This window comes from Podarcis gaigeae (genome assembly GCF_964106915.1).
Source record: "Podarcis gaigeae genome assembly, chromosome: 2".
In the NCBI taxonomy this organism is placed as follows: domain Eukaryota; kingdom Metazoa; phylum Chordata; class Lepidosauria; order Squamata; family Lacertidae; genus Podarcis; species Podarcis gaigeae.
The window spans coordinates 83,240,507-83,265,342 of record NC_139679.1 but is presented as its reverse complement, the minus strand read 5'-3'; the positions used below and the strand labels follow the sequence as shown (position 1 = coordinate 83,265,342).

Here is a 24,836-nt window from a genome sequence, read left to right as displayed (position 1 = left end):
CAGCACATTGTAGGGCAGGTGTGGGGAACCTTTGTCCCTCTAGATGCTGCTGAACTACAAGTCCCATCACCCCTGGCTTTTGGCCAATAGTTGGTGGGAGTTGTTGTCCAACAACATCTGAGGGCCAAAGGTTCCCCATACCTCTTGTAGGGGGTGGCCAGTAATGCAGGCAAGTGGGTATCCACACAGGTTTCCTCATTAATAACCAATGGTAAACCTTCATGGGACTTCAGAACTGCACAGAACACATTTTGAAAGCCACTGATATTTATCATACCACTTGAGCATTCAATATTTAGGTAATTGAATATGCATTCTGCATTTGGAAGCAAAATGGGGCCACCCAAAAATAAGGGTCTGGGTTCTATATAAAAGGGGAGTCCTAAGATATGCAGAAGTACAGACACGTGCAGGTTAAAAGGAAGCTACTACTACTACTAATAATAATAATAACATTGATAATTAACTGTGACCTTCAGGATTTACAAAATATTAAGAGCAAAGAGATAAGAAAAATAATTGACAAAGTCTAGTGAATCATAGAATTCACAGAACGCCTGTCTTTGCCCCTTGCTACTTTTTGTTGAGGGGGACATGCTAGTGCCAGGTCAGACCTTCCCTGGATTTCTTCATTGTTTTCTGTGGGCAGTTTGATTTCTATTGTGGGGAGGGGGGAGGAAACTAGATGTTTTGCAGATTACATACATCTTTCAGATTAGTCTGTTGTTCACACATGAAGTGTCTTTTGGCTGCTGGAAGTAGGGTTGTCATATGTCCTCTTTTTCCGGGACATGTCCTCTTTTCCATGGGTAGAGTCATCGTAGTGATCCATAGTTAAAAGTTGGCAAATGTGTCCTCTTTTCTGCTCTTCAAAATATGGCAACCCTAGAATGGCGGAAAGAGGGCTGGTTGAAACAGCGAATGTTAGCTGAGGGTGAAAGGACAGGGGATAGCAGGCAGTGAAAGGAAACTTGTTTATAGTGAGCTTCCTGGAAGGAAGAGGAGGAGGAGGAGTTTGGATTTGATATCCACTACCCCAAGGAGTTTCAAAGCAGCTAAGATTCTCCTTTTCCCTTCCTCCCCCACAACAAACACTCTGTGAGGTGAGTGGGGCTGAGAGACTTCAAAGAAGTGTGACTGGCCCAAGGTCACCTAGCAGCTGCATGTGGAAGAACAGGGATGCGAACCCAGTTCACCAGATTACGAGACTACCGCTCTTAACCACTACACCACACTGGTAGATTTGGCAGGGGAGGTGTGTGTGTCCCATGAGATTAAAAGGTACACACACACTCTATACAATGTGGGGACGTTCCAGAGGGAAGGAAAGGGAGAAGGGCACCATTCCCCTTTCCTGCTCTATAGAACCAGCCACCATCATCCATACATGTGCGTGCGCACGCACACACACACATGCTATAGCAATTCCTCAAGTTCAGGACTGGAACACACCCCAAACCTGGGCCCTCTAGCACAATGGAGCACAGCAAGGGAGGCCTTTGGGGAGAGTGGTGAGTAGCACTTCCCCCTTCTCCTTTCTTCGCACCCTCCTCCTGCTGCCTGGACTGCACTTCTGTTCCAGGTTCTCCAGAACCCTGAACAATATCACTTGTGCTACTCAATTTGTGTTAGCAAAAGATGAAAGGGAAGGGTTAGCTTTCCGTGCCAGTTACTGGCGAAAGAGTGAGTCTGGATTGCTTACTATGTTGGATGATTCGTTTCCCTCGCTTGCTGCATATTATGGGTCATCCCACTAACCCAGATATTTTCAGCTGCTTAGTGACTAGTGCTGATGTATTAATACAGTCAGAAGTAAAAAAAAAATATTTAAAAAATCAGCCTGAACCTTTTTGAATTCTATGGCTCTTCTTAAAAACTTCTTTAAAACTTTGTTTCCACATACCTATTGGCTTAACAGATGGACATATGATTTCAAGCTACTAAACATCAAGGACTGTTTTAAAAGGGGCAAGAATGCGGGTTGAGGAGAGAAGGCTGGAATTAATACCTAGAAAGAATTTGATTCTGGCTCAGACTTAATTGCCTTTCATTTTTCCATCTCTATACAGGCTTAAATTGAATATTGTGCATTTCTGCATCTGTTTATATTGAACAAGAAAACCTGCTACAAATGAGATTATTTTAAACATTCTTTAATAAATAAAGTGAACTCAGATGCATGTAGTTATATACACTCCTCTGAGGTATAAGGATGTTTCTTTGCAAATGTAAGTAGGATTGAACTTCTATAACTAGGCCACAGGAATGTTATTTAAAAGCAACTGAGAGGCATCCATGCAAACTCCTAAATTTAATTCAGTAGTTTAACAAAATAATGTATCCTGGATTTAATGCATATTAATACCTTATGTTGCTGTCCAAATAGTCACTGGAATAAAATGTCATATTTTTCTCTTTTAAATGCAAAGTGTCTTTCGTTCTTTCACTTAACTATTTCATTTCAACCATCTTGGCTACAATCCTCAACAAACATACCTGGCAGTAAGTACCACTGACTACAAGGAGCTTCACTTCTGACCAGATATGCATATGACTGTATGGATAGCGATGCAGTCATTAACCCACTTACTTATGTTGTGGAAATGTAATGAGTAAACAGACAGGAAAAATGAAATGAGGCATTAAAGCTGCAATTCTGTACACTTCAGGGTAAATCCCATTGAACTCAACTAGCCTTTCTTCTGAGTAGACATGCACAGAATAGTACACTTTAATCTTTCTTAATGGGGACATTCCTGGCAGTTAATCTTAAACAAGTTGCATCTGTCGTGACGTGGATTTTGTAAAATTTACTCCTGGGAAAATCAAGGAGACTTAAAAACCTCATCCTATTCTCTAGGATTCTCATTTTGGAAGTTGAGTTCACCCAGGCCTTGTGTTCAGTGATGTACAAATGATTTAATGGCGTTTAGGTAGGGGTATGTCCTGGTCCCATGCATTGACTTGAATGGAACAAACATCTGCTCTGTAGCAAATATTCTGATTGTTATTGACCGAACTTGTGGCCCAATATCAGCATTTGCAGGTTTTCTCATACACCTGAAAGATTGTTATCCAAAAGGCACCTGATTCTTTTCTTCATTTGAAACATTTTTTTGAAATAGGAATTAGATTACTCTTCTGATTTATTTATTTTTTGCAAAAAAAAAATATTATTTCAGTAATTTTGCTTAAACTTTTAGCATCCGCTTTAAACTCTCCCTGCCCCCATCTGTACATTTTCTTCTCTTTCTCTAATTGCTAGTGGCTGTACAGTTGAGTGAAATATACAAAAGATCTTTCAGTCTTTGCTCCTCTTTCCTCTCATCTTACATCTTCAAGGGGAGGTTGCATGAGGGTTTGGGTTTGGTTTTTTAAAAAAAAAACCATAAAAATTAAAAGCGAGACTGACTAGTACTGAAGCGAGGAAAAAGGCAGCTGGCCTTTTATCACCATAATTTTTGCTAAGTCTAGGAGACAGGAATGGAGATCAATTTCCCACTACCTTTTTTAATCAGCAAACTATATCCTGATTAATTTCTTAAACAGAGTATGTAAAAACAAGGTTGTTAAAAAGACACAACTTGCAAGATAAATTTCAGAATTGTAAGTTCTGATCTATCTTCATTTTTTCATCTTTCTGTTCTTCACATCAGCTTTTTAAATGACACACAACTTCTTTAATGGAGATTATCTGAATATTAGCTATATGCTCTGGAAGGTTAAAGGTCCTGTAGTTTTATCAATATTTGTTAATATTTTTAGAGTTTCTTGCACTTTCTGTAAGGCAGAGCCACTGTTAGAAAATTGGAGTAAAAATAAACAGTTTTAGGAAATAAAGCGAGGCAAGCTAAAGATTCAGTGTGCAGCTTTGATGTAGAATTCATATAAGGTCAGGGCCAGAACTAGTATCAAGGAGAATGAGTTGGCCTTTCTCAAGAGGCAAATTTGGGGCTATTGTGAAAAGGTCAGCAACTTACCAGTTATTTAGTTTAAATAATTATTAATAATCGCTCAATTTTTAATTAAGAAATTGTCAAGTATTAATCAACAATCACTCAATAATAATAAATTGTATGTTTTTTTAAATTCTATTTTAGTTTATGGGGTGCCATTTCTACTTTAGGCACCAAAATATTTTGAAACTTGTATGGAATGCTGTCATTGTGTGAGCAAAACATACTTTCTTCCGTGACTCTCACTCTGTGACTCTGAAGCCCAAGCTCAGATATTGGCCCATCTCCTGACATGCTCCCCCAGCTCTCCTTTTCAACAACCGAGTGGAGCCTCCCATTTGCATGGATCATGTCCTCAGTGCATGGATTACGTCTGCAACCGAGCACCCCTCTGAAAGGGCTCAGTCACTTTGTACCGGTGCATTTGACACCACATCCTTAGAGACAGAGGCTTCTCCAGTTCCTCCAGCTCTCTCTTGGCCTCAGGCTCAGCTGCCAAGGGAACACCCAGCAGCAGAGGTGCGATCAAGGCCAACTGTCCTTCCGCCCCCAGGATTTCCACTGTGCTGCAGGAGCCCTCCCCATCCTACTCCTCAGACTACTCTTTCCCCTCTAACAAATCCTACCACACTCTCCCCCTCCCGGATAGTGCCATGGGACCGTCACACTTTCACTTGGGCAGCAGAACTTCCCCTTCCTCTCCTCCCACCTACAGATCCTCAATCTCAGAATCTGCTCCAGTGGTTGGGAGACTCCCCCAAGCAGATTTTAGGGGCAAGAGGGAAGCAGATTTTAGGGGCAAGAGGGAAGGATTTTAGGGGCAAGAGTGGCCTATGGCATGAGTGTAAGTGCATTTATATAACACTGGATGCAACCCTATGGGCTTGAAGTTTGATGCCCTATGTTGCTTCAATAATTCCATGTTGCTTTAACAACAACAACAACAACAACAACAATTATTCCAGAGGTCTTCAGAATTCTGCACACAGTATTCTAGACAGCCTCACATCACAAGGTCTGTGGAATGCATATAAGGTCTGTCTGAGGGCACACAAAAACTTCCAGACAGATAGGACATGGTGAAGCTGCAATTTTTTTTAAAAAAAGGTATGAACAAGAATACACAACACTTGGCTACCCTTTAATTATAGAAACAACCCCCCACTCTCTTCATAAGGTATTATGAAGTAAAGGGAATCCCTTTTACTTCCTTCACAAAAAGCCCCTGGACCTATTCACCTGTAGTTTAGAAGGCTTAATCTACTCCAGAGGGGCTCCCTTAAATTCATCTACTTTGGCCAAAAGAGGAGGAAATTACAGCCATTTTTAGGTCCCCATTATAGTGAATGGGGAAACACTTCATTTTATACAGAGTGTCTTGGAACCTGAAACACAGACCAAAGGAAAGAGAGCATAGAAATAGACTGGAATTTTAAAGAATGCACAGATACAGATTCATGGTAAATCATGGGGCCTGTTCACACCCCTCATATCTTCTATAAAAGCTTCAAAGTAATTTTTGACCTTTTTTGGAAATGAATTACTCAGGTTATCTTTTAAATGCTGAACTGAATGTCACTGAAATTACTTTAATGAACTTCAGAGCAAGTCCATAAAGAAACATGCTATTAAAACAGTACAAATGCTAGTGCCTTTGAACTGTAGTTGAAGTCATTTATCCTACATTAGCTCCCTATTTCCCCCTGCTTGTCTGGAAATCTTGTAATAAAAATCCATATTTGATAAGTATACCCTAGTACCATAAAATACTTGGAATGGGGAAATAGGTGACTAGGTGGGAAGCAGAAACTTCCAATTAGGTGCTTTTGTTTTTAAAATGCTGGCACAGCTAATTGGCAAATTTTTAGCTCAAACATGACCCAAATCTATCACATGACCAGATAAGGAAACTGGAGTTCTTCAAGTTTGTTACCACCCAGATTGCTGTAGCCTAGCCTAAGCTTTCGGTTTTGTTTTAATTTTATCTTACTTTTCAATATGTATTCATCCAAACCGACATTTCATCACTCCAGTTGTAGAACAATGTTCCGTCAACATGAGAAACACGCACACACACCTAAATCTGGAACAAATTATGAAATTACAAAATAGGCAAATGCAGAAACCAATGGAATCAAGTGTTTGAGTGTGCAACCTCTGATGCATGAAGCATCTTATGAAGGACACATGATGTTTAGTTTGACCTTCAGCTTTTCAATTTTGCTGCAATGTGATACAGCTTTTGCTCCTTTCAGAAACTGTGGCACTAACAATATTCCTTTCTGCAGCAATTATTTTGGATTTCTGAATACACACTTTTCTCAGCATACAAACAGAGTAACATATCTATCTGAATTACAAGTTGCCATTACAACACTTTTAGTTCTGTTCTTGTTTAGAGAGGTTTGCTTGCATGAACTCATTCGTCACACCTTATTGCTAATAGAGCTGTATGCTGATGTTAGCTGAACAAAGTTGCTTCCATGGTCTTTGAGACACTGCAGTAAAGTCCCCAAGCAACTCTTCTATTCCTAATAATCCTCTGACCCTAGTGCAAAAATCCTCTGCAGCACTGGGCTTCTACACCACTGCTACAGCAACTGCATCCTGTTGACAAGTGGAGAATGACTGTGCCAAAGCTAGGGGTGAATATTCTGGAGCAGCATGAGATGGGGCACTGGAGGGTAGGAGTGAGAATCACCTAGGTTGGTCAGAGGCCTGTTGCACAAGCAGGGTAGAGAGGAAAGTCCCCTTCCATGAGCTTCCTTTTGCTTGTGATTCTCAGGATCCAAGTGGTTGCATTTAAAAAAACCAACCCACTTTTAATTGAACATGCTTTATTCATCATGCACTTGTCTTGATTCACACCTTTTGCCCAAGTTACAACCGTATACACAGGCAGGATGTTTATCCCAGGAAATGAAGTTCAGTCAGGAACCAAATGCCAATAAATAACAAAACTCAAAGGGCAGTCCCATCACTCTCCTACCACTGGGCCTTCTAGTGGCTGGTGCTAGTTTGAGAAGCCATATCAAGTGTTGTTTTAATGCAGGACGCCAGAAATGTAGCGATGTGGGTACTGTGCATATTGTCAATGGAAGGAAACCAATTGGCATAAGTTAAGGAGCACGTCTGACCTTAAACATTTCAAGAAGTGCACAAGCATTTGTATTTTGAAATAGCATCACTATAAAAATGGAAATGAACTTTAAGGCATTGAGTAGGTGAGCTGGTGTTGTCATCGTTTTCTTTTTTGTCATCCCTGTAAGTTTTTGGTTCATTTCAGCTGCTAAATATATGTACATAGGAAATCAGGGTCTTTCTGCCCAGGTTTGTAACGAAGAGAATAGTTCAGATGCAGCAGCAGCAGCAGCTCATGTAAGCCAGCAGTGCCCACCTGGCTGATGCCTTAACTGTTCACCACCACTTGTATTCCTGGCATGCAGCCCCCAGTCTCCTCCCTATAGTCACACACTCACAGGCCCTCTAAGAGCAGCCTGCCCATGACACAAACACACCAAATAATTCTGGAGGCTGGGGCTGGTATACCTGGTAGGAAGCTGTATACCTGGTAAGTGTTTCACATTTCTAGACACATTAGTTCCAGGCTCTGTACAGCTGAAAGCTAGAACTGTGTAAGAAGCGATTACCTGATAGACCACCAGTTCCATCAAAGCAAGCAAAACATTGATTTTAAATCTGAGCAGCATGGTGTGGAAAATAAAGCATTCTGAAAGTTTTAGCTTATTAGTAAATACATACAGACAAAGTATGTTAAAATGGTAGTCAGTTAAGCTTGTTAAACCTGCAGGAGTCTTTCCTCCCACCCGCATCTGATTATCATCACACTGTAGATAAAAGGCAATTAGTCTCTCAGCTCTTTTCTAGCCAGTTTATTGGCATTTAACACACAACCACTGAACAGACAGGGCCATATTAAAAATTCCACTGGTGGATAAATGACCGTAAATTTCAGACAAAGGTAAGGAGCCTTAAGAGAAGCTGTCACCAAAGTACTCAAGCAAGAAGAATGTTAGTGCAGGCAGCACACTTATAGCCATAGTTGACTGGAAATGATTTAATCATATATTGCCAAGAAAATGTGATTATGTACACTAGGAATATGTACACTAGGAAACAAAAATGATACTCCTTGGAACTATGCACAGGGTATAATAGGACCATAGCATAATACTGAAAATTAAGAGCAAAGCTTTGGTTTTTTAAAAAAAACAGTGGTACGGGGAGGGCTGGCTGTTGCTGTTTTGGAAGAAATGCATGAAATGTTTATTAAAAGAAAATTTGAATATTTCTAGAATTTTTTAAACATTTTTTCTAGTATGTGTTTTTTAATGAAATATTAGCAATTAGCTGTCACATTTCATGCAGAAAGGAAATAAAAACATGATTGGAAGAATAAAATGCTACTTATTTTAGAGAATAAAATGAGTATGTTGCCTTTTTAGTCATATTGACTAATGCTAGTCACATTAGTGATGAGGAGAGGCTCTTCCACTTTCAACAGCTGCAGAGACAGGGCATTTCAGCAGCTGCAGTGTGTCATGTGGTAACGTCCTGTGCGTTCTGCAAGAGCGTGGGGCTCACAGGTGAGCCCCTTCAGTGTCTCAGCAAGAGGCCAAGTCCAAAATTAAGACTACAGCAGGATTGTGCAGGACCTTGGAGAGCTCCCAGAGTCCTACTGAAACTGCTCAGCATGCACCAAGCTACCTAACATACAATAAACTAGACCTGTAGTGTAGAAAACCCCACCTCCCCAGAAGAGCCAGCTAGCTCTTAAAGTGCCCTTCCCTTATTTTGCAGTTTTTGCCTTCTGCAAGACTGGGGAGACTGGGGCAGTTTGAGAGACTTTGCCTCTGAGTCAGAGCAGTTGGCAAAGCTGGGTCCTGTGGCTGAGGGGCTCCTGAAAAAAGTCCTGGCAGTTCTTCCACTCAGGATGAAGCTGGAACCTTACCCTCCTCTGAGTCTTCCACTGGTCCTTGGGTCATGACACCATGAGAAGGAGAAACTATTGCTTCAGGCCTCTTTTCTTGTTTATCTACTACCATCTTACTACGGTAGAATTCCTGGATACCATAATTCTGTGCTGTGGAGCTAGCACTGCTTCCCCTGAACCTTTGCTGAGGTCATTTGTCCCTAGGATATCAAATCATCACTCCTAAGAAGCAAGCCATATGTACCAGCCCAATTCCATTTGGTAGCACCTGCATACCAGAATAACTCGGGGGGGGGGGGTTATAGCCTTTCAGCAGTGCACTTAAGGCTTTTAAGAGGAAACTTTCTTTAGATTTGTGAGGTCTTAGACTCACATGCATTTTCGCAAAGCAGCCCGGTTTTCGTCTTAATGGAGTGGATCCAGAAAATCATACTCCAACAAACTTCCTTCAAGGTGTGTTTTTTAAAAAAATTATCAAAGGACCACTTTGTTCATTGGAGAAAGCACCTCCCTCAGAGAAAGTTTTTCCATTGGAGGAAGGTTCTCTGTATCTAACTCAGTATCCCTTGCTTTGTTTTTGAATGATGGTTTGGTTTGGTTGCCTCTCTCTTAAATCAGGAGCCTTCTACCAAGATGTACAGATCGAAATCCTAGCTTTTCTGAACTTGGAGTTGTAGAGTTGGCATCAAGGAGATATCCCCTACATTTTTAATCTTGCTCTTGATTCTAATGCAAGAGTTATATAAACACCACAGAATTAGCAGTGTACTAGTTCTCTTTTTTAGCTATAGAAATGCACATTTCAGCTTTTTTTCTGAGGTGACCTTCCACATTCTGAAACTAATTTGCCATACTCCTTTGCAACGTCTGCTCAAGGACTTCCTCTTCAGAATAATGTGCTTCTTATTAAGAGCATCCTATAAAACTCAGGAGGATTGCATACAGAGGAAGCAAGACTGAGACACATGAATTTCTATACCATAGTTAGATATATGATAGTGACGAGCAAGTTGTATATCACGGTTGTTGTTGAGAAAGCAAAGGAAGAGAATGGCTGTAAATATCAGACAAACTGGCTGTCTATATATGCAAACCTGACATATGAAGAAGAACTTGCCAAAAAGGATAAATGCAGGCACAAAGCCCAAAATGTTATAAAGGTTATACAGTGAATTTATTACTTATTTAATTCCACCTCATATACAATATTTGAGGTGATAGTAAAATCCTAAAATAAAACATGATGATATAAATATTGTTATAAATAAATCTTTGTTTGTATATTTATTTACATACTCCTCAATTAAAATATTTTGTCATAGTTTAGAACCACACCAAGAAACCTTCTATATCTATGCCTATCAAGGGATGCTGCTATGTAAATAAGGGACTTGTTCAATAAGGCTACTTCTGTTGCTGCTGCTGCTGCTGCTTTTGACAGCTATATGAATATAAATATTAAAGTGTAGATTATAATTCCCTATCTGTTAGGGAACCCAGCACAATTGTTGCACTATTGTTATATTTGTTGTCATTTCATTTTCCCCTGCCAGGAACACCTAATTTTACAGGAGCACCAACAAGCAGTGAGCACCAGATTAGGCAAATCATTTTTATAATTACAAAAAATGCTCAAAAATCTGACCTTTTCCATTCATTATATTCATTCTGTTTCATCATCACCAATCCATCACATTAGTCACTCTTGCCCAGGACTCACACAGGCTCAATTTATAATGATAAATTCTAATCTTGACACACACAAGATTTTCCTCAGTCATGCTCGCAGTATCTTATTTCTAACACCCAAACAATTAATGCACAGTCATTAAATAATCCCATGATTGGTAAAGAAGAGATCGCCATATATTTCTACCAAGAAGGCTACACAACTCCTAAGACCTTTTGGGAGAAAATAATTCATTATATCAGGGTAGGTAGAATGGTTGCAATCATAGAGTTTACCTAAAATAATTGGTTAACTTGCTTACAGATTAAAAACATGTGTTAGCTCTATCCCTTTAAGTTTTAGGCCTTAGTATTAATAGTTGTCAGCAGAGAGTAGACCAAACAAAAATAATTTTGCATCAGATCATAGTAAAGAAAAAAAATCTAATAAGGGTGAGGATAACTCTGTTTTGTGTTTTGTAGGGCAAGGAGTTAATCATACAGCATCCAAAAACTGAGGCACAATACTATATATGGCTAAGACTATGGGATCTGCAAAAAATTATAACTCATACCTTTGAAAAGCAAAGAGTAAAAAAGCCCTCTGGCTCCCACAATGCTAGTCTATCTTACTCCAGCTGTCCTCCCTCTGGGGCTGATTTGAAGAGGACTGAGGAAAGGCCAAAAAGCAAATACTGGAAAAAGCACTCAATTTATAGTATATACACATACTTTGTATTTGCTTTTTTTTACCCACACTCAGAGTCCTCCTTCTACAGAAATGAACATAAGGCTGTGGTTTGCTTATGCAACAGCCTGTGGATACCTTTCCTCAGCCATTAGTAGCATCCTTAGTAACATCCAAGTTGGACTATTGTAATGTGTCCTATGTGAGGCTGCCTCTGAAAAGTGTTTAGAAATTTCAGCTGTGATAGAGTTTGGAAGCTTCTTCTGGATTCTGAAGTATTTGCTCAAGGATGTTCATAATACTTGGTCATGACACCAAGCTGGAGAAGAGTTCTCCTTCAACCCTCTCCCACTTCACCCACCACTGTATTTTCACCCCAACCAACTCAATCTTCGCTAGAACTCAGCTTACTGCACTAGATGGTTTGAGCAATGGCAGATTGTGTTCCTGCAAATATCACTTGGGAAGTGTAGTTTCCCAGATACTCCTTACCTGCATTGGTTTCATATTTATTTCTAGGCTCAATCCTCCATTCTGATTCTTACCACTAAGCCCTAAATGGTCTTAAGACCTAGATACATCAGGTCCTTCAAAACATACTTCAATTGAAATACACTTCCCTGTGTACTGCCAGTAGCATAGGTCATTTCATCTGAAGTTTGGTATGGAGAAATAACATATAGGGCCTTTCCTTCACTACAGCACTTTTGTTGGGCAATGCTTTCCCTAAGGAGGCCTACCTGGCTCCATTATTGTACAGTTTGCACTGATTCCTTGGGAGGCCCTTAGGGGTTGGATTTAATTCTGATGTATAGCTTCTGGCTTACGATTTTATATGAATCTGATATGCTGTCATGTTATATTTTTACTGAGAAAAGGGTAGGCTTTAAACTAATTAAATAATAAAATCTTTATAGCAGTCCAAAGACCCATAGAATAATTTCAGAACAAAATACAGTTAAGACAGCCAACCGCAAAAGAGAGAGGAACCGAGGTGGTCATTTTGTTTTGTCTCAAGCATGTTGATCCTTGTTTCTTTTAACTTCCAAGAGAAACTTTGCCACGGCCAGTGTAATATCACTAGACCTGTCATCCAACAGATATTTAATATGGGAGGCATACTAATTAGTAACTAAATGAATAAGAGACATGTGACAGGAAAGCAGCATTCTGTATCTAACTTTTCACAAATGAGTGCAAGTCACCTTGTCCTTTGTAAATCAATTTTGAATACACCTCAGAAGAAAGGAATCAAGGAAACAGGGAACTTTTAAAGGCACAGTTACTGTTGTGTAATGATTGGCATGAAGACTGACCCATATTTTCTTTTTCACTTTTTCATTTTCCTCTACAGGCCTTCAGATGTTGTTGGACTATAACTCCTGTATTCCATGATCATTGGCCATATTGGCATAGGGCTGATGGGCTGTTGGAAGTCCAACAACACTTGTAAAGAGCAGGAGGGACTTGTGGCTCTCCATATGTTGTTGGACTCCATCTCCCATCAGCCCCAGCTAGCATGATGACTGGAGTTATAGTTCAAAAACAACAGAGGGGGACACAAGCTCCCCATCCCTGCTCTACAGTTTCAGGTCAATCATGATTTTGACATGAATGAGAAACAGAAACTACCATTGGAATGAGAAGCCAAGTATTGATATTATAGGTCATCCAGTTTAACCGGATTATCATCTTGCTGTAATTATAGTTCACCAGTTTGATTTTTGATTATTCTAGGTTGCCAGCTTAACCAGATGATCATTTTGCTGCTTTGCTGTATCACAACAAAAATAGATGTATATCTCAAGGCTGCCAAATATTAGTGGCTGTAGATTACAATCTGGCTCACAGATTTTGCTTTGTTTACGTTTTTGTTGTAAGTGTGGACCAGTGTGAGGATTTTGAAGAGGTGTTTGTGGGCCAAAGAAGCAGCCATTAAAAGCAATAGTGATGGGAATTCACAAAGGTGTAATTCCTTTACTTTGAGATATACTGTCCTTCTTAGAAAATTTAATAATTGCTTTGCAGATGAAGATTAGAAAGATGAACGTCAGTACTTGACAAAATAGAACTGAAAACCTAGTGAGCAGTCATCATCAGTAAAAAAAGAAAAGAAAACCCAAACTATATCTGACTTATAAAATAAGTAAAGAGGCAATTAAAATAACCTGCCAGTTCTGTGAACCATAAAGCAAAGCTGAACAGTATACTGTGTGATAATTTTTTACCAGGGGGATTGTAGTCTATTTCTTTCACTTTCTTTTGGTTTTGAAAGAGCACATTAAAACTTTTATTTCCAGCTTATGGAACTTCACACACAGAGCAGAAAAAAGAATTTGCAAAGGAATCCAAATACGGATATATTGAAAAATTCTGTATTAGATGAACTATGACAGAATATTTTGAGTGGCCAAATTGCAGCAGGGGTTCAACTTTAAAAACAGCAGGATCTTGTTCGTGGCAGAAATGAGTGACATATTGCAAGCAAAATGGGGGATGAGGCGGGGTGTTTAGCTGATAAATGTATGCTTTATGTTTAGAGAGAACTTGGTTTGGGGATTCTGCAAATGCTCTGGTTTAAGTATATAGCTCCATATTTTGAAAGGATTTTTTTTTCTAATTTGAATAAGTAAGGAATCATAATCTTAAAGAGAAAAAGACTGGGTAAGGATCAAAGTGAGCCCAAGACCAAGATTGTGGTGCTATTATTCTGTATTGAGACTGCTTCCCTCATAATGGTTTTTAATTCTTACCTGTTGCTGCACCAGTAGTCTGGGAGAGATGGATCAGGTCAGCACAGATCAGAAGTCTCATATGTACATGAAACTCCTCAAACATTTTTGGTCCCTTGACTCTGCTGAGACAAACTGCAAGTTGGCTCCTCCTGTCTCTCAATTGTTTCTTCAGTGGCTGTTGCACCTTGTCATTATGTGACTAGAAAGTTTGGATATCTGAAGTTATTTGTTTTCCCTTCCCATCCCCATGCCCTTTTCATTCAGTAAGCTGTTGTTGTTGTTATATACCAGGGGGCAAGACCTGTGTCGGTGTTTAATTTTTGTACTGTATACCGCTTAGGAAACTTTATTCAGTGTGGTGGGAGAAGGGGATTTGTTCAACTTCAGACTTTCAGGTACATTATCTTTCTTTGAACTTACCTGTTTGGACATGCTGACCTCATGAAAAAACTTTGTATTCATAGATATAAATCACCTTTGCTTGGATAAAGATAAATTTTTAAATGAGGAAATCTGATTGGTAACAAACTCCATTTGATTTAGAGGCAAATCCCGTTCAAGAAGGACCATGGTTTTACTCATAATGTTCATTGTTGCTTAGGCCTTTATGAGGGTTTTTTTTGGGGGGGGGTGTTTTTAAGTGAATGATACACTTGCCCCCCAAAACTGGATAGTCAAAGATGATAATTGTTCTGATCCAAAAAGGACTTTATTCTGTATGTTAAAAAGTCATTTTTAATTGTAACTTAACAGTACAATGTGATTGAGATGGAATTTGGTATATTCAGTGCTTTTTTTCTTTTAAAAATGTTTAGGGGTACTCTCATTTTCCTATTCATATTGAAATACTGCCGCTCAATGAGGCCAAACTTAGATTCACAAAATGTTTAGGGGTATGCGTACCCCTGCACACACCCCAGAAAAAAGCACTGGGTATATGTCATATAGTTTTAGCAGCTGCATATACCATTGTTTTTAATTTATTTTATTTAAAGAATTCAAATTCAGATATATGGTATTGTAACTCAACATTGTAGCCTCCAAATGGCAGGTCGCTGCATTTCTGTTTAAAATTTGGTCTCATGTAGAAAGGTGTTTTTTTGTGGAGATGAGGAGAGAAATATTGTTAAATTTTTGTTTGTTTTCACTAGTTTGCTAAACCAGGAGATGCTCTTTGCAAGGCTAAGGAGATGTAGCATCTTTTGAAATGTCAAATCATTTCATATAATAGGAAGGTGGAGTGTGGTGGTGTGTGGTGTGTGGTGTGTGGTGTGTGTGTGGTGTGGAAGCAGTAAGAGAGAGACCAGCAGCTCCTGTGATTTATTTCACCTTCTGGAAGATTGTTCTCATGATTGTTAGGAAAGCTGAGAAAGAAAATATAGGAAAGTGAATAATAATAATAATAATAATAATAATAATAATAATAATAATAATTTATTTATATCTCACCCTCCTCAGCCAAAGCTGGAATCAGAGCGGCTAACATCATACAAGTAAGACAATGCATAAAAACAAGCGATCAATAAATTAAGATACATCCCACAATTAATTCAAACAAATTAAAATTAAAACTGGACAAGTGGCAATCTTCAGGTTAAAATTGAAGGCGGTTACCAACTGTTTCCACTGATAATATAAGCACCTGTAAAGAATTGTCATGTTGAGTCAGATCAGAAGAGTTCCTTCTGATTTTACATGTTGCGTGTCGAGGTCCCCAAGCCACCCCCCAAATAACTCACAACGCACACTTAATTTTTGTTTAAGGTTTTTGGCATAATTTTGGCCATAACTTTATTTAAATACAAAACCGTGAGTGGTTGTTTAGGCATTGGTTAAGACTATCTGTCTCCCCGCCAGGGGACAGAACTGACTTCCGGGCACCACCGAAAGACAGTGCGAGGGAAAGCAAGTCGGGGAGAAATGGAGCTGAGTCACAGACCCTCAATTCTCATCCGCATGCTCCCCGAAGGCTTGCCGGCCCTAGTCCCATTCCAGGGATTGGACGAAAAGATGGCAAGCCCCAGGATTCCAGGATTCCTTTAACGGAATTCCCTTTCCGCAGCAACCATGGAGGGGCAGGCCCAGCCTATCCTAACCCCTCCTCCACCAATTTATAACCAATGCCTAACCGCAACCTTACAAGTTGTGGCGATTTGCTATGCAGTAGGCAAAAACCAAATGGCCCAGCCAATCAGCCAGATGGACAAAATTCCTACCAGGCCCCTGCCCCAATGGCAGACGACCCCATGACAGGCATAGCAAGGTCAATGCAACAACCCCTTACTCAAGGGCGGGTGGGCGGGTGATCCGTTGCACGCAGCAAAGAGAAAGCTCCAGGCTGCATGCAGAGTATTTAAACATTTTACCCCTCCCACCAAAATTGCAACATAACTTTTACCCCAGCAACCCAGTGAACCAATCACTGCCCCAGGCCATCTTTAGAGACCCTGCCTGGTAACAGAGGGGTGGCTCAGCAGACCCCACCGCAACACGTGCTCTCCATGAAGGAGAACATGCTTTGTTGTTAGGTCTGAACTTAAGAAAAGACTCACTGGATCAGACCAAACACCTAATGAGTCCAACAACCCATTACCCACAGTGGCAACCAAAATGCTTCTTGGGAAGCCCACAAGCCAGGACATTTGTTAGCATTCAGATGAAAGGAGAAATTCCCCCATTCCTCATTAATCTCCCCTGTAGCAATGTCAGCCAATCTATGATGACATTACTTTGAATATTTCCACTACAGTATTTATTATATGAACCTTGGAAATTAGGATGAAGACTGAACAACTGTACAGGAATGTATCTGTTGTCATCTGATTTGGCTTGTCAAGTCTTAGCAGGCATTCATATTTCTTACAATTTATAAAGGACTGTAAAATATATTGTTGGTTGCTTTCTGAGTTGAACATCATCACAGGATTTGTTTGACATTGAGTTGCATGTAAATAGCCCCTTGGCAGGATTAATTTGATTAATTTGTAAATTTTCCTACTCCTTAATTTTAAACCTCACTGTTTGTTTCATATTACAAAATCTTTCAAGGCCACTGAACAAAATAATTGATTTGGATCCTGTAGGATAAGAATCCATAGGGTAAAATTACATAATTGGTTTTAATTACATAATTATAGCATTTTAAATGTGTGGAGGTGAAAGGTTACCATTAGATGCAGAAGTCATGATGAGGAACACAAAAATAAGCCATGTGTTTAATTCTGTGTTTCTTTCCATTTTTATACAAGAAATTCAGTGAGATCTATCCTTGACCTTGGACACTGAGTGATTATAGCAAATAATACAGTGCTGTTATGGTTTTTAGAACCATAGAGACACCTTTGTAAATCACTAAGTGCACTTTAGCAAAGGCTTCATTTAGATTTAGTGCACTACATGGGTAATCAGTGGTGGGAACCTAACTGACAGCAATTTAACATGATTGGGCTGGGTAATTACATAATTACCAGTAGTGTTTATAAATGCATAAGGATATTTTTATTGGGCGAAAAAACCAATTGCTTTCTTACTAAGAAGAAAACTAAATAAACAAATTTGTTGTCACAGGTTAAGAGGACATGCTCTGCTCCTTTATGAAATGTGTTCTTGTTATGTAGTGAAGTGCATTTGTTTTACTGTGTAGCCTTTTCTATTTTGTATCAAAGTTCTGGAATGCAGCCTCCTATTTAAACCTCCTATGGAGCATATTTGGTATATCAAATGGCTCTTTGACACACTAAAGCTGTAGAAATCTCAATTACACTGACTTTTTAAAAGCAACAATCCAGGAGGAAATTGTTGTTAGATTTTGGATTATAACCTGAATCTGTTTGCAGTGCAATTCTATGCATGTCTACTCAAAGTAAGTCCCATTGAATTCAATAGGTCTTACTCTCACTCAGGTGAGAGTGTATAAGCCTGCAACCTAAAGCACTATTCGGTATTACTTTTTATTGTTTCTGAAACAAGCTGTGGTTTCTTTCTTTGCCATGCTTTTCCCATTTATCCAAATATGTCCACTGTGGGGGGTGTATGTGTGTGGTTATCATGGTACAAGTGTCATGGTGAACCGATTCGTGATGTGCATATATTTGTAAATCTAAAATCTCTGTTCATTCTCTGCATAATCAGCAACTTGCCTATCGCCTCACAGCAATTTTGTCCCATGTTTATTGATTTTACGCATAGGTTCAGTTTGCACATAACATTAAACCAAACCATGGCTTAGTGCAAACCTATGATCGTGCATATTCCTGGAGTAGAAATAATTTTGCAGAGATTGAACAGAGAAGTCAGTTACTGAGCTTTCAAGTTTCCATTACATTCGCATCACAAAGGAAGCTCAGTTTACCTTTAGCAGGGCTAAACTTGAAATTGCTCTGTGCTTGTTTTATGAGTCTGAAAGCATTTGATCGTTTTAATTCATAGATCCACTGACTTTGCTTAGAGGAATAAATATTTTGAGGGATTTTCCATCTAAGTGTACTTGGAGCCTAAAAAATTAATCTCAAATAGCAGCATATCTAGTCAGAACTGTCTTCAGAAAGAAAGTGATCCTTTCCCTGTCTTTATTATTAGTGTGTGTGTTTGTGCGTGGGGTGTGTGTGTATCCCTAAAGTACTAAGGTTAATTCTGATTGGATTAGCCTTTGAACTGTATTTTTATTTATTTATTTGGAAGAATTTATAAGCTTCTTAATGGAAAAAATATACTAACAAAATTAGCAAAATTTAAAAACAGGAAACCATCATTGTTAATGTTCTCATGAAAGATAATATTCAGTAGTATTTTGAGTCAGGAGATGATCTGGTGCTTCTGCAAGTGGATTGAAATCCATCCAGTCAGCTTTAAATCAGAATATTACACATGATGGTTTGGATCTTAGTGGTGCTTAGAGCAGACGCATTTAAATTACTGGAATTTATGATAGTCAGAACCTACTCTGAGCATGATTAATTCTGGATCCAGCACACTGATCTAGAGTACGATGTGATAATCAAAGTGATGCAAGCAGAAAACTAACAGAGGAAAGAGGAGCTTGATACCAGTTTCTCCTTATTAGTAAGTAAACCTGATTTTGAAGAACAAAATCAGGGCTAAGCTATATGTTGCATGGCAGTTTCATCAGCTGTTGGAGGGCAATTTGGATTGGGGCTTGTATGTTTCCCCCTTTGTGGCTAAATAAAATAGGCAAGCCTATTCAGACATGTAGAAGACATGTGTGTGTTTATTTCTTTTTAGCTACTGTTTATTTTAATAATCTTTTGAATATTTTTAAATATTGGTTTAAACTGTTTTTATAAATAATGTTTTATTTTGAGTTTCTGTAAACTGCTTAGAGGGCTTTTTTTACAATCAAGGGATATATAAATCTTTTGAATAAAATTTTGTTTGTTAAATAATAACAGCTGGGGGGGGGAAGGACAATGTAAGTTGCAGAATTAGCTCTGTGGCTAAATATTAACTCTCCCACCAATCGTACAATGAAGTTCTGATAATAACTGGGTCCCTCTAACCATCACCCTCAAAAAATATAATGGGTTCTGTTACAAAACTCCTGAGTAGCAACATTTACGTCCTAACAAATGCAAGAAATTGTCTCCAAATATTTCAGCCCTTTCACTTAATTGCTTAGAATCCTTCTTTGCTGGAAATGCCACTTTCTGCCATTATGCATAGGATTTGTTTGGTCTCTTTCTCAAGCAAAATGTTTCATATTGGTTTTGTTTCTTTTGACTAGATGATCCAGTCACTGTTGGAGGCACATTGCCACAGCAAAATCTCATGCTGTACATTGATCACCTGTCCAACCTTTGCCTAGAGTGTGATCCCCAGTTCCTTCAAGAGATCCAACTTTACCTGTCTATAAAGAAGATGAGGAGGGAGACATCTGGGATAACCAAGCATCAGAGCATTAACACCAGAGCAGGTTAAATTCAAATTTATCATAGTGTTCTACTTCACATCCCACCCCTTGCAGATTTTTTTGCCCGCAGGTGATGTTTGTGAATGTGTACCTGTGCTTAATTATTATAGTCATTTCCTCAGAAACCCCCAGATTGGTAATAGTAACTGTTATGTAGCATTTACTAGGGAAAGAATCCAAGACTTGGTTATATAGTTTTTCACTTGCTCTAAGCATACAGAATGTAGCTTCCTTGCCCGCTTTCTCTTCTGCCATTAGGAACACAAAGCTTTGATATCTACAAGGCATACATGGTTTCACTTACTGACTTAAGGACTGCCCCCTAGGAGTCTAGCACAGCCCACACACAATCCTGGAATATGTCCAGCTTTTCCTCTGAGCAGAATGTGAACCTGTGACCTCGTGAGCCTCAGGCAAAAGGGCTGCCTACTGAGCCACTGATACCCATGCCATCAATAAGTTTTAAATGCCAGCTGCAGACTTCAGAGAGATAATGATTTCAGTGTGTAAAAGGTTTGGTTGTGGAGACTGCAGCTCACACAGATGGTGTGACAGGGTAAATGTGTTGATATTTTATATAACATTTCCATACCTGAGATATTGCTAATATACTTAGAAGGACACTTTCAGGCAGATGAAAGTTTCAGGGTTATGTATCCGAAATGGACTACCAAACTTAAAAATGCCTGTGGAGTGCATGTTTTAATAAGAACACTTTTATTGTTTGGCTTTTAAACCCAGGATTTGCAACAAGAGTCATGGTGTTGTGTTAAAGGGGTGGGAATTAAAAAGTGAATATTGTAGCAAGTGAGAATTGGGGGAAATAAGCAAAGCAGGATTGAAATCCTACACTGATTTACCTGGGAGCAAGCCCCATTGAACTCAATGCGCCCAACCCGGGTATACCTATAGTGTTTGTGACTTACAATTGGATACGTTACATGATTAGCAATCCCGTATTAATATGGATCTTTCACAAAATATTAATTTTAGTTTGCAGCTTGTGTTAGTTTTCACATGCACTTTTCAGATATTCACTGGACCCTGTCAAGGAGGGGGTCATTTTTCATGACAGACCCAGAATATCATTCCAAGGCATAGTTCCTGAGTTTCTATCAGTACGCAGATGTGTTTCAACATTGTCTGTGTTTTGATGAGTAGAGCAGGGCCAGCTACCTTCTTAAGCACCCTCTCTTTCCTCAAAGTACTGTGGTACCTTGGGTTACATACGCTTCAGGTTACATACGCTAACCTAGAAATAGTGCTTCAGGTTAAGAACTTTGCTTCAGGATAATCGGGCTCTGGCGGCATGGCAGCAGCAGGAGGCCCCATTAGCTAAAGTGGTGCTTCAGGTTAAGAACAGTTTCAGGTTAAGAACAGACCTGCGGAACGAATTAAGTACTTAACCTGAGGTACCACTGTATGTGGAAATAGTAACTAATGTGTGCATGTGAGAGGAAGTGAATTGACTGAACTTCTTGTTTCATACTAGGACACTAACTTAAGCTTCCTGAGACCAAATCTAAGCTTTCATTAGGTTGAACACAATCATAGATGGCCAATAATGTCTCTTTAAGAATTATTTTTTCTGTCTCTGGGCATGTTCAATCATTGCATCCAAGGCCTATTGGTCATATTGTCTCCCTGAGTCCTGTGCTCTGATTTCAAATATTGTGGGGTTTGTGTGGGCTTTATGCATTTCAGAAGCAGAAAGTAGCATGAAAACCTTGCATTGTATTTTATGTTTTCTTGTCCATTTTGTTTAATGCACTTCTGATGGTAGGCTGAAATGCATGCTGGGAACAGGAAAAGCTTTCTAGAGAGATGTGCAATTAGAAATAGACAAACACATGTGGTAATTTAATTGTGATTGTGACAATCAAAATACTTTGAAATACAGAGTCCTCAACAGTGCCAAGATTAAATCCTACGGTCCATGCTCAGACTTGCATTTGCACCATTTCTGTGCATACTTCCTTCTGAGATGATCTACAAAGACACCATTTGCAATGTAATTTTGACATGTTCATTTTTCCACTCAAAGACAGATGGAATCCATTATGAATTTTGAATAGACTCACAAACAGTAACAGATGTTGCACTCAAGGTGGGGGTGGAGAGATATTTTCCCCTATATAACTTACCTGCCTGGGAAACCATCATCTGGACAGCTATTCCAGAATATACAGGACAGGTAGGATTAGAAGTCCAGCAATCATAGCCTTCTCTGTGTACAATAAGGCATACTTCTGATGCAAGCTTGCAGCAAGGTGTGTGTTCTAAATCCCATCCAATTCTTTAGCTCCTATTGGCAAGCAAAGCTTTTTCAGTCCTCAAATGGCAAAGACATATGGCTACCATAAACTCTAGGGAGGCAGCCCAAAATGGTGGGCTTGGGTATGAAACTGACCAAATGGCCTTGCGACAAGCAAGCAGCCTGCCTCACAGGATTGTTGTGAGGCAAAGACATTGTTCTGAGATCCTCATGGGAAGCACAAAATATAAATGCATCAAATTAAATGATGATTATCACTACTGTTGGTGGTGGTTGTTGTTTTACTTCTGCAAATGTTCCTCTTCCCCTAATTAGTAGCATGTAGATGTATTTCTGAGGAATACATCCCTCACTGATGTATTGGCCTTGCGGTTCTGCTGCTTAAAAAAATGGAGATGTTATCCTGCATTTAGCAGCTTGTCAATGGCTGATGACTGAGGATTTGAACAAGCACGGCAGTGCTGGCCTAAGAACTTTACCCAGCCTGCCAGATAGCTTTAATCCAGTCATATGGGAACACAGACAGCACAGCAGCCACTTCTGAAACATGAGACCACAAGGACAGCTGAATAAATTCAGAGACGTTTTGAACATTCTAACCTTTGTCTTGGGGGTGGGGGGTGGAATCTGATAATGAACAAAAACTAATACCAATTTATTTTGTTTTTGTTCTTCAGTCCGGTAGCTGTTAAGACTTTCATTTTCTTAGGGTTGCTGCGTAACAAAGTATTAGCCAAGCAGCTTCCCGCCCCCCCCCCACCCCTTTCACACTATGGTATATTTAGTTCTGTATGTAGTCTATTCCTTCACACTCATTAAGGAATGAATCTGGTTTCTGTTTTGTTCAATACTGTATATACATTGCACCCATAAATATTTGAACTAAGTAAATATAGTATCTCAAACATGGAAAAGCTTTCATTATAAACTGGGGGCTGGTAGGGTCTTTTAAAACATTCTATTCATTGGCCAAATGTTGCCCTTTTGGAGGGGGGAGTATGTAAGCCAAAAAATATGATGTATTCCTGTCTGCTATATTGCAACAGACTCTTTCCCAGATTATGTCTTGATTTGCACATTTTATATGTCTAGTGATCTGGTGATGAGGGAGCTCTAGGAGAGGCCTGTAGATTCCCTCTGCAGAAACACATGGCCGGCATTCAGCTGTATCTGGGGCTAATTTCCTTCTTTTGCTTCATTTAAGGTGCCTCATTCTGGTTTACAAGCAGTAGAATTGAAAGTAATTTTCTTACTTGGAAATATGGTGGGCTTGTTCCTAAGTGGTAGTAGCAGGGGTTAGGGTTTTTTTTTTAAGTGTTAAGTAAAACCAGAATAACTTAAAGAGTCCCCCTGCCCCCAATGAATTAGCGAAGAACAGAAAGATTAGCCATCACAAAACTGCACTTGAAATAATTTTCCTAGAAAGCTACCTAAGAGGAATGAGCAGCAAAACATTTTGTTTCTAGGTCGATAGTGATTTCATATGTGTCTCTAGGTCGATAGTGATTTCATATGTGTACCCTTACGCATGTTTGTAATTATGCTGATTGAAGGCAAAGCACTATTTCATCACATATTTAGAAGGCAATATGTTCACATGGCTAGCATTAAACAGGTACCTGGGTTTTATATAGTTTTATACTTTTTCAATAAAGAATTTAGAGCTGTGTGGCTAGGGTTGTGTATATTCATAAACATGTATTATGCAAGCACGTAAAATAGTGGGTGGTCTAGCCACGTCCACCTAAGCCAATAAGACTGGGGTGATTAAGACACACACGTTTCTCCAGACAGTGGGAATCGTCTGTTTCCAAATGGATATTTAGCTACTTCAGACGTGCACTTTCATCCCCTAAATATCTGTCATTAAATCAAGAATGGTGGACTCTCAATCAGATGTGTGAACTGTCACCATCAGTAAATGCTGTACATTCACATAACACCAGATGTTGGGAATGCTCTACCTGTGGTGATTAGTTGAGGTTTGTGCCTTCACACATGAAAGTCATCAATTATTGCTAGTCAGCAATGGATATGCACATATGAATCCAGCTGATTAGACTGAAAGCTGCCCATAACTTCACACATTGAAGATATATTTCCATTAATATTGGCAAAATTTCTGGGGGGTTTCCCCCCCTGCTTTTAATAATGTTGTATTTTATATTTAAGGAGAAACATACCTAGAAATGCCTAGATCCAGCTCTATATGTTCTGCTTCTAATTCATCAACAGCTATGCAACCACTTTTCTTTTAATTTGATGGAAATGTATCTTGGATATGTCATCAGTCAGCTGTCAATTGTTATTTCACAAAAAAGAAATCCTAGAAATGTCAGGTCAAACATTAAATATATATTTCTAACATTTAATTTCAAAGCATGAGAGAAAGTAAGGTGGTCAGCCATTCTATAACATTTTTAAAAGCGCATTTCATTTGGCCTCACTGTGTGTGGCAGGCTTTTAGTCTAATTAGCTGAGTTGCTAGAGATTCAGAGCCTGTTCACATGAGTTGCATGTCCCTTGTCCCTCTTGTGTCATGTTTATTGGATTCTAAGCCTGCCAAGCAGGGTTGGCCTTTAATTTACTGTATGTAATCCTCTCTGGGAGACATTTTGGCTGAAGCGTGGGATA

The 24,836-nt window shown here is 39.3% G+C and overlaps 1 protein-coding gene across 12 annotated transcripts in view; it reads left to right on the top strand.

Annotated features, from left to right (window-relative positions):
- The window catches only part of ERC2 (ELKS/RAB6-interacting/CAST family member 2), a 505,832-nt gene that overhangs the window by 416,769 nt on the left and 64,227 nt on the right, over window positions 1-24,836 (top strand). For all 12 annotated transcript variants that reach the window (XM_083727002.1, XM_083727012.1, XM_083727004.1 and 9 more), the window contains one exon: window positions 19,742-19,930. In XM_083727002.1, coding sequence (XP_083583128.1) covers window positions 19,742-19,822 — 81 coding nt within the window. In that variant the 3' untranslated portion in view covers window positions 19,823-19,930. The remainder of the gene's footprint in view (window positions 1-19,741; window positions 19,931-24,836) is intronic.